General features: G+C 45.9%; 2 protein-coding genes across 2 annotated transcripts in view; both read left to right on the top strand.

The window, feature by feature from the left end:
• The first annotated feature begins 282 nt into the window (after positions 1-282).
• Positions 283-4,733, top strand: LOC133112280 (sphingosine 1-phosphate receptor 2-like). The gene has a single exon (XM_061222875.1). It carries the CDS (start codon positions 283-285, stop codon positions 1,411-1,413), a length of 1,131 nt encoding a protein of 376 aa, XP_061078859.1. The 3' UTR covers positions 1,414-4,733.
• A 6,370-nt stretch (positions 4,734-11,103) lies between these two features.
• Positions 11,104-11,275, top strand: part of p2ry11 (purinergic receptor P2Y11) — a 3,637-nt gene continuing 3,465 nt past the window's right edge. The window contains exon 1 of the mRNA XM_061230547.1: positions 11,104-11,158. Within this exon, the coding sequence (XP_061086531.1) occupies positions 11,104-11,158 (55 nt within the window). The remainder of the gene's footprint in view (positions 11,159-11,275) is intronic.

Here is an 11,275-nt window from a genome sequence, read left to right as displayed (position 1 = left end):
TTGAAACTGTGGGTTTGTACACAGGCTTGCTTTCAGTCTCCCTTGGGTGTAGTTTTTCACGAAATGTATTTTTTGTGTGTTACGTAACAACATCTCTTTTTCTTTTCTCCACAGGTGACCTCATCTGGACTTCCTGGGCAGCTGTGGCTGGAAGGGGGGAAGTCATTGAAGCTCTGCATACACTCTGACCCCCGCCCCCGGCCCCGCCTCCACCCCCACCTCCACCCCCACCTCCACAACCCCCCCCCCCCCCGCCGCCCCCCACGCACACACTTGAGGAGAATGAACATTTGTCCCAGCGCTGCAGTCTGTCGTGTCGTCGCCTCGGAAACCATGTTCCGGGACTACTACAACATGTCCGTCATCCAGGTGCACTACCGCTACGCCAAGGAGATGAGCCAGGAGCAGCTGGAGGAGCGCATGCGCGGCAGGGCCGGCCTGAGCACCTTCTCCCTGGTCCTCCTGGTCGTCTGCAGCGTCATTATCCTGGAGAACATCCTGGTGCTGGTGGCCGTCTGCCGCAACAAGAAGTTCCACACCGCCATGTTCTTCTTCATCGGCAACCTGGCCTTCTCCGACCTGCTCGCTGGCTCCGCCTACATTGCCAACGTCCTACTGTCGGGCCCCCGGACGTTCCAGCTGGTGCCCGTGGAGTGGTTCGTTCGCGAGGGCACGGTCTTCATCGCGCTGGCCGCCTCCGTCTTCAGCCTGCTGGCCATCGCCATCGAGCGCTACGTGGCCATCACGCAGGTGAAGGTGTATGGCTCCAGCGGGGGCTGCCGGGTCTTCCTGCTGATCGGAGCCTGCTGGGCCACCTCCGTGCTCCTGGGCGGGCTGCCCATCCTGGGCTGGAACTGCGTCGGCAGCCTTCCGGCGTGTTCCGCCGTGCTCCCGCTTTACTCCAAGCGCTACATCCTCTTCGTGGTCACGGTCTTCAGCGTCATCCTGCTCGCCATCGTGGTCCTCTACGTGCGCATCTACCTGATCGTGCGCTCCAGCCACCGGGAGGCGGCCTGCTCGCCCGCGTACGCCCTGCTGAAGACCGTCACCATCGTGCTGGGCGTGTTCATCGCCTGCTGGCTGCCGGCCTTCACCGTGCTGCTGCTGGACACGTCCTGCCGCATGTCCTCCTGCCCCGTCCTCGCCCGCGCCAACATCTTCTTCGGCCTGGCCACGCTGAACTCCGCGCTCAACCCGCTCATCTACACGCTGAGGAGCCGCGACATGCGGCGGGAGTTCCTGAGGGTGCTCTGCTGCTGGGGGGTCCTCTTCAAGGGGGGGCGGCCCACCCACAGGTGCGCCGTCCCGCTCAAGAGCTCCAGCTCCCTGGAGCACCACCAGCACCACCACTGCTCCGACAGGGACGAGCAACAGAACACTCCCATAATGCAGGAGTGTACCACCTGCGTCTGATTTTAGGGGGGGGACGAGAAACAGAACACCCCCGTCGTACAGGAGTGTACCACCTGCGTCTGACTTCAGGGGGGTTAGCAACAGAACACTCCCATAATGCAGGAGTGTACCACCTGCGTCTGACTTCAGGGGGGCTAGCAACAGAACACTCCCATAATGCAGGAGTGTACCACCTGTGTCTGACTTTAGGGGGGTTAGCAACAGCACACCCCCATAATGCAGGAGTGTACCACCTGCGTCTGACTTTAGGGGGGGTTAGCAACAGAACACTCTCATAATGCAGGAGTGTACCACCTGCGTCTGACTTTAGGGGGGGGTTAGCAACAGCACACCCCCATAATGCAGGAGTGTACCACCTGTGTCTAACTTTAGGGGGGGCTAGCAACAGAACACTCCCATAATGCAGGAGTGTACCACCTGCCTCTGACTTTAGGGGGGGACGAGAAACAGAACACCCCCATCGTACAGGAGTGTACCACCTGTGTCTGACTTCAGGGGGGTTAGCAACAGAACACTCCCATAATGCAGGAGTGTACCACCTGTGTCTGACTTCAGGGGGGTTAGCAACAGAACACTCCCATAATGCAGGAGTGTACCACCTGCTTCTGACTTTAGGGGGGGTTAGCAACAGAACACTCCCATAATGCAAGAGTGTACCACCTGCGTCTGACTTTAGGGGGGGACGAGAAACAGAACACCCCCATCGTACAGGAGTGTACCACCTGTGTCTGACTTCATGGGGGTTAGCAACAGAACACTCCCATAATGCAGGAGTGTACCACCTGTGTCTGACTTTAGGGGGGGTTAGCAACAGCACACCCCCATAATGCAAGAGTGCACCACCTGCGTCTGACTTCAGGGGGATTAGCAACAGAACACTCCCTTAATGCAGGGGTGTAGCACCTTCGTCTGACTTTAGGGGGTTAGCAACAGCACACTCTGTCGGGTGGGGCGAGCAACAGAACACTTACTGTGGAGGGATGTACGACCTCTGGCTGACTGTGGCGAGTGTGGGTGGGAGGGGGAGGGTGGCTGTCAGGGAAAGGAACTTAAGAGGTCAGTCCTGAAGGCACCGACCGGTGCTAGTGCCGGGAGACCACCATTATGCATTATGAAGGAATGTACCACCTCTGTCTGACTGCGGGGGAGGAGGTGAGATTAAAGGAATATTAGTAGTGGGAGGTAAGAGCTGAAGAAAACTGAACCCTGAACGCTGATCTTACCTCCCCCCTTACAAGATACCCTCAACAGCAGACGCTTTGGCTGGAACAGAGGTCACATGACTGCTGACTCATCCCCCTTGTTATAGGCTCCGCCAGGTCCATTTTGTTAATCTGTTACTGAGGAATATACCGACCTCGGTGTACCTGGTGGCAGGTTGGGGTTACATGAGCTCTCTGGGTCCGAGGGTCCCAGAACAGGACAGAGAGAATCTCAGTACCCCAAAACCTATTCATGACTCAGTATCAACAGAAAGATGCTCCACTTACAGTGTATTCAAAATTCTTTTTGTGTGTGTGTTTGTGTATGTGCTGGTTTGTGTGTGTTGTAAAAGAGTGTGTCCGTAGTGGGTCTTTCCATGAATTTGTCTGTGTCTGTGTGTGTTTGTGTGTATGCTCCTTATACATTAAATTGTCCTGTGGGAAAAGCAGAACCTTTAAATGGGTCAGGTACTTACAAGATGACTCCATACAAGGATGGAAAAACAGGTCCATTTTGGGTAGTAGTCTCAACTGCAGTGTTTGTTAGTGTCAGCTGAAGGACACTGAGGCCTTGGATCAGGCGGTGTGACTGTGTAACATTTACACAGTTGATATCGCCTGCCAGAGACACCTTCCAGCAAATGGAAATGAGAACGAGAAGGAAGCATTGCGTAAGCGTTGTGGTAATGTTCCTGTAACATTGTGCCATGTTGCTGGGGTGGGGGAAATGTCCTTTTATTTCTCACACTATTTGCATGATATGTGAATGTAAAATATTAAAGTTTGACAGACTATGAATATTATCCCAGCTAGCCAAGTGACCGTATTTAAAACTTGTTGTTTATTTTACATTTCTTTTGGTTGTTGAATGTGAAAAACTTCTTGCTTCTCTATCAGGTTGCAAATGTCTTTACAGTGTCTTCCCCCAAATAATAAGCATCAGGTGACCCGTACAGCATTGCTATTTTACAGCAACATTGTAAAAGTGTTGCCATGTTTTGTGCTGGTGGGGGCGTAGTGTGTGAGGTCATTGTTACCTGACATGTATATTTGGATGTCAGGGGTGAGGGTGGGGGGGTTTAAAGTTTAAATGTTAACTCATGCGATCCATTTTAATTACAATTGTTAATTACAGTGGCTACTTGCGGGATGGTAGATAGGAGATCTGGTCCTTGGTCTGCACTTACTGGGATGACCACAGCCCAAGTAAGAAAATGAGATTGTGTTTAAAAAAAGATTACTGGTTGACAGCCCTGGTTTTTGTTCAGCATAACACAAATCCAGACTGTGGCACTGAAGCCTCCCTCTGCACATTAATCTGGCCCCATATCTCGCAGAATCCTCCGTTACAGCTCCCACAGGCCGAAAAGCTCTTACAAAAGCCTTATATTGGGAAGCGTCCAAGAGAGAAATATACATGCAGTCTGCCCTGCAGGACTAAATAAAACACTTAACCAAGGCCCACATCATAATGAGGCATTAGACCGCTGGCACATAATAGCTATGCTGAAGCTTTATAAGATCGATACTGTATGCCATAACGCCTACATAATCCTGACGTAAGACTTGTCGTAACCAGTCTGGACAGCATGGGAATGCATGACCATGTCATGATAATGACACCATTATGCAGGTTATGCATTATCTCATATAATTCAATTAGTGCTACCAATTTTTAATGCAATGTGCCTCTTGCTCAGCTCATTGTACATTAGATATGCCTTATAGAATAAGGCCACTTCACTGAGCAGTGTGGAGGGAGCACACTCCCCACTTTGGGAACAACTGCTTTAACCAGCAGAGACAATCTATCAGCAGTGAACATGTAGGCGGTTTGGTTAGTAGTACAAATCCCACCCAGACATGCAAGGCCACACCCTTAAAGAAGGTTTGCAGTATTGGCAGGTGACACTCGGGTTACTGTGCTCATCTGAACTCTGTCAAACAGTGTTTACTTGTGTTTTTCTACACACATATAATACGGTATTTATGTACAATATATGCTATCAATGTATGTGATGCCCCTAGCATGTGATTGATGTATGCCGCCTGTTTCTATTAATGAGGTCAGAGCCATAGATGCTGATCTTCATAAGGTACAATAAAAAAAGAAATCTGTTTATTCTGTTTTTTTCTACTAAAATAAAGGAGCATGAGAAATTATGAAAAAGTAAAGAAGGGGAGTTTGGCCAGGAAAGGTTTGTGTGGGAGAACTTGGATGACCACACACGCACAGACACACACACACACACACACACAAACCTAGACAAATGCACTGTCCATCCAACTCTCCAGATTCAATTTTAGGTATTAAAAATATCCCTCAATGTTCTACACCATACTCTCAGGGAATGAGTTGTGGTGTGTGTGGTGTGTGTGTGTGTGTGTGTGTGTGTGTGTGTGTGTGTGGTGACTGTATGCAGCAATGAATTAATGCCTTTTGTGCAGTTTTATAATAAAATAAGCCTTTAGGGAAATCCATTTTTGTCATGAACATTTTCAGCGCATTTGCATGTTCTACAGAAGTTGGTGCAGGAGCATGCCTTGAGGGCAGCAAACAGGGGGCACTTAACAACTTGTAACCAACACAACAACACATCTGTTTGTTTCCTGCCTACACCATGGAGCAGAGGGTATGGTGGGAGCAGTACAGGAAAGAGCTCTTAATATGAGCTCTAATAATGCCAAGCTGTCCAGTAAACACAAAGATTTTGCTGTGTATTTTATGACCCTGCTGTACATAGCCCGCAGTGCAGTTTGTGTGTATTTTACTGTGTGCGGATATGTGTGTGGAGTGTGTCTGTTTCTGACTACTTGCGTGCGTTTGTGTGTGTGCATGCCTCATACTGAATCATGACAGCATTTTCAGTTCCCTTACCTGATTACCACACTTTTCACAATGTCCTCTCAAGGAAACTTTTACAGTCTAAACAGAATTCAAACCCTCGTCTCTCAGTACCCCAGGTGAAAAATCCACAGTTCAGAAACAAGACATCCTGCTGTTTTTCTTCCACCCTTGAGCTGATTTCGCTCATTAGATCTACCTCCGCGCTAAAGAATTGTGCTAATCCAGGTGATTGGAACAAAATAATGGGGAGGACTATTACTTCATGAATCTGGCGTTTACGTCTCTGTTGCACACTAATTCCCTGATTCCAGGGCAAATCAGGAGCTTTCGAGCCGGGATACTCGGGAGTACTGCAGGTTTTTATCATTCCCCTCTAATCAGGACAGATTTAAACAAGGAACACCAGGGACTGCTTTCACACACACAGAATAAGCATAGTATGTTGAATCGCTCAGTCTAGGCCTAAACTGTGTCTGTGAAACTGACCCCCAGGTGAGTTCAATCTTTGGCCAATCAGAGGCATTAATCGATCAGATTAACCAATGGGTAGAAATGAAAGGCAGCCGTCTACTGGCCTTGAGGACCATATTTGGGCATCCCTGCTTATAGGCTCCACCCCTCTGCAACAGAGGGGAGGAGACGAGTGAAGGAAAGGAGAATGTATTTATTTGAGTATTGGGACGCACCCCTGGGAAACCCCAGGCAGGGAACTTTCCAGTCCACACTCGTTTCATTCCATGAGCTTCACGTCAGGCCCCTCTGTAATTCAGTTTTTTTTTTTTTTTCATATATATTTTTTTATGAACAATGCACTTCCTGTTGGTGCAGAAGCAAGGGCTCTATAATCAGGAATGCACAGGGAGGATCCTGCCTTACAGGGCATTGAGGGCGGGCACAGAGGGGCTCAGGTTTTTTTGGCTCAAGGGAAGGAACAGCTGCTTTGGGAATTACACAGTTCACCTCAGGGTTACGTCAAATACACATGAAATACGTTTCTTCACATAGCATATCAGCTATTCAGCTATTTGTTCAGGGTTTATTCTGTGGTTCTGGGTTAGCGTGCACTAGTTAGCATGCACTTATGCTTTAGTGATACTTCATGTACACTCGCTGGTCTGGGAATGACATCACTGAGATCTGGTTGCTGTTAGTCCTATAAACCAGGCTTTGAGCCCCCCTGGGTAAGGGTGTCTGCTAAAATAATGCACTGTGTGTCATACGTATCCACCGGCCCCCAGAATGCCCGTGATTGTGAAACGCTATCCCGTGGCCCCACTGTCTCCGAAACATTTTCCCAGAATTCCACCCCCCTCCCCCCTTCCCGGCTCTGCACATACCAATGTGGCACCGTTTATTCCATTGATTCAAAGCTGCACATCAGAGGATATTTGGCACACAGGGACGTTTGGAATCGCACGTGTTACGGGACGAGCTGGCTGTCAACGTGGTGGGTCAGTGCCAGCCTGGGGAACATCATGTGTCACGCACACACACAGGATAGGGGGTTAATGTTAGGGCTGATTAATTTAATTTCCTGTCTTTTGAGGCTTTCAGAAAATGCAAACATTTCACTTAAAACAGAGTTTTTTTGTGAATAGTTTCCTTAGTTTAAAAAATAAAATCCTCGGCTCAGAATCTGCTCGACCCACTAGCTGTTTAACTGTAACTGTCCCAAGTTCTTATACACGGAGGCCATCTACTGGCAAAAAAGTCGTATTTCGATTTTTTCTTGGTTGAACTTGAAGTGAGTACTCAATCTTTTTTATAGCTAGCTAGCATGCATAACGATGCATGATTTAAAAGTATAGTTAGCGTCATTCTTTTTTATTTCAACGCTGATCTGAAACGCATTTCCTCAGTCAAATCTTAAGGCCATCAATACAGATAGCTAGGAGCTATCTGCTAGCCTAGTGAGATTGTATGTTCTCTCACGTGTTATATTAATGAGAAATATCCTTATCAGCCAGTCAGCTAGCTAGCTAGGCATAACTGGCATTAACACTGTCACTGCCATTTTATCGTGTAGCTAGGAGCTAGCTGGCTAGTCTAGTGAACTCACTTTGTTGGTGTTTATGACTAGCCTAATAAACTATCATAGCTGGGCGTTTTGTGTTTATGTACGCCGAGCTAGCTAGCTGGCCCCTTTCCGGCCGCCCGTGCTTTACTGTATCCGACACTATTTCACAAATTGAGTGCTTGCTTTATACTTTGGACAGACAGTGAGACTGGTTGCTATGAGCCTGTCCGTGTACGTTCAATTCGTCAAGTCAAGTTTGAATTTTGTTTAGCCATTCTAAGTATGGTCAATTCATCGTCAAAATGTGGAATATGTAGGTCAAATTCAAATGTAATAAAATGTACAATTAGAAAAGGCACGCATGCTTCTGAATTACAGACATAACGAATTTGTCTTGTGTCGGGATCTGTTGGATTTTGGAGTTCAAATAATGGAGTTATTTTTGCGCAAAAAAGTCCTTATGTTTTATGTTCATTTTTAAGCGTATCCATAACACTGAAATGGCACAACGTAGCTATACCAAAATCGGTTAAAATAAAAAATCAATTAAAAAATCAATATTAGTGAACAGAACAGACCCGTGCTAATACAACAAGCTAAGGCAGCCGAATTAATCACATCCTTCATGAATAGAATAGACTGCTTTGCCTGTGGTAGAGGGTTCAGTGTGTGTGTGTGTGTGTGTGTGTGTGTGAGAGAGAGAGAGAGAGAGAGAGAGAGAGAGAGAGAGAGAGAGAGAGAAAGAGAGAGAGAGAGATTAATTTGGTTTGTAAACCCCCCTGGTGTAAGTACATAGCCGACTGAGGGGGGGAGGGACGGGGCTTGTAATTGTAATATTACTGAAAAAGTAATCTTTGATTAGATGTCATAACCCTACAGTAATCAAAAACAAAACCACATGCTTGAAGGTAAGCTATGCAACATGCCAAATTAAACAGATGTTCAATGTATGGTGAGGCGGCCTGTAGCGTAGTGGTTAAGGACACACAAGGCCAGTGGTTCTAATCCCGGTGTAGCCACAATAAGATCCACACAGCCGTTGAGCCCTTGAGCAAGGCCCTTAACCCTGCATTGCTCCAGGGGAGGATTGTCTCCTGCTTAGTCTAATCAACTTACGTCGCTCTGGATAAGAGCGTCTGCCAAATAATGTAATGTAATGCCTTAATATTATACAGCATTCAGTCTCACCTTTCACGAAGCAACTGTTTCCCATGCTGTAGATGTAGATGTACACTAGGCGGCACTAAAGCGCTACAAAGTTTGTTTTCACGGTAGTTTTGCCCGTTTCCCACTTCTCAGCACCTGTCCCTCAAAAGGTCCCTGAATACTGATTTCGTGAAAAGAAAACAGTTGGTTCTCCTTTCCGAATGTAGTTATGCGTCATGTTTGGTTCGTGACACTGATTTTTGATTGTGTTGCTCAATTTTCCACAACTACAAGCACACTTACGACACAGGCATGCCTGAGGTTAGTGCAGCCTAGGGTGAGCCGGTCAGCCGGATCTTTTGGCTTTGTTTGTTCAAAAGATTCGTTCGTTTGGCTCACTGGTTCACTTGTACTTCCGGAATGTACGCGCATTAGTTTCAGACGTTACCCAGTTCGTTCGCAGAATTAAAATATTGGTTCACAGCGTAAACAAGCCGTCCGCTTGTGGCTCCCTCGGAATATCACCCAGCCTAGTTGCGGAATTGATTTAACATTCCCCCTTATAATATTAATTTAGTATAACGTATGAACGTGTGTAATTGGATAAATTACCATAATCATTACCCCGCTTTTAGACAGTATTTGTCGTCGACGCCACTGTTGCCCTGGTGTAGCATAGCCTATTAATCCGAGGAAAATAAAACTAACGCAATATTTGTATTTTTTTTTGGATTGCACCCAGACAGTAAGCGATCGGATCTGGCCCGAAGTCAGTCGGTACCGGCGTCACTTGCTATGAGGGAAGCTGGTCAATACATTGAACATCTGTTTAATTATGCTTTTCAGTATGGATGATACTGCACAAAAGCCATCTGCTTAGTAGCCAAAATAATACATCGACTATGAATAGCATTAATAGACGTTTTTTTCTTCCAAAGTTTCATTTCAGGTTTCTTAAGAAATTGTAAGCTATGAGACATTGATGTTAACTTTAATGCAATTAAGATAACACCTGAAATATAGGTACTATTGGAGCCCACACATAGCTACGCTTCAATATACTAGCCTACCTACAAAAATAAAATGACACGATATACGCAGTGGTTTATTAATCACTTTTATTGCATAGCCTAGCTGACTATATAACAAAAAATTAAAAGACAACATGATTTAGCTAACTATTATCTGTGATATACTAAATATTCAGATGGTCCACTGAATGTCTGCTGACGGCATTAGCGTTACGCCTTACGGCTCAACAGCTCATAGTTCGTTCGTTCATTCGTTCAACGGCTCTTTTGGCTCACTCGTTCATTGAGTCGTACATATTCTTCTAATGCTTGAAATTGACAACTGACACTACTTCCCGTTCCGTCTTACGCGTCATTTATGTCTAATATTAGAACCTGTTTTGTGATCTCATTGCTACTTTGTGACTTTTTTTCGTTAGGAACTTTGTGCGTGGCGATGCATCACACATGGATCATTCAAAGGCAGTGACAAACAACACCATAAAATAGAAAGATATATACACACTTAGTGAACATTTTTACTTTATTACACCACTTATTCATGCGATTATCTAAGCAGCCAATGTAAAATTTCAACTTCAATGCTATTCATTAATCTTCAAACAATTATCAGCATTAAAACTGAAGAGAGGTGACAACCATGCACATTTACCTTGGGGTTAGTTGTCACAGTTGCATGTCAAATCTACAGCCTAAAACAAATGTCTATTCTTACACATTGTACATTTTATCTGGTTATGTCCATCAAAGACATGTGCTTTTTACCTTAGCAGTACCCTACTTCATTGAGAAAAATGAAAGGTTGGTGAAAAACCTGGAATATTTGTTTTTCCATTCAAACAGTGTGTTCTAAATAAACATATTTGATTTGATGTAATACACATTTAAAACGTCTACAAATTTGGTGACTACAATATTTATCTTGTCAGGTCTGAGAGGTTGTCTTTGTGAGTTTCTAACTTTATCTTATATTATCGCAAGAGGATAAATGGTATATATACTATTGCCTGGGACTTAAACGGTTGCACGAGTATTGAACTGACTCTCATACAACATGTTGAAATTGTGTGAGTCACAAGTGAGTAAAAAGTGTGACAACCATGTCTCCGGTCTCCCCTTCACAACCAGTAGCAGATCACAACCAGTAGCAGATGAAAGGTCTTATAAAAAGTTTGGTGGTTCTAATCCTGGTGTAGCCACAATATGATCCGCACAGCTGTTGGGCCCTTGAGCAAGGCCCTTAGCTCTGCATTGCTCCAGGGGAGGATTGTCTCCTGCTTAGTCTAATCAACTGTACGTCGCTCTGGATAAGAGCGTCTGCCAAATGCCATTAATGTAATGTAATGTTATAACAAAGGGAGGCAAATAGTACCCAATATAAACTTAGTTAAAACAGTTGAAAACCGAGCATAAACCAGCAGAACCCCTACAGGAACATGAATAGAAATGGTAACGACGAGAAAGTCCAGAGTAGAAGAGAACGGACAGACAGAGACCTTGAGTTGGCCTCTCAATTGTGGTGGCTGCAGAAGACGACGGACCCCAGCCGTTTCCTCTGCGCAGTTTGCATGGCGCGGAAGTGACAAATTTGCAGAAGTGAAAATGTGGCAACGGAAGT

Source organism: Conger conger, chromosome 2 (genome assembly GCF_963514075.1).
Source record: "Conger conger chromosome 2, fConCon1.1, whole genome shotgun sequence".
In the NCBI taxonomy this organism is placed as follows: Eukaryota; Metazoa; Chordata; class Actinopteri; order Anguilliformes; family Congridae; genus Conger; species Conger conger.
The sequence above is the reverse complement of the archived record's forward strand: the minus strand, read 5'-3'. Positions and strand labels throughout refer to the sequence as shown.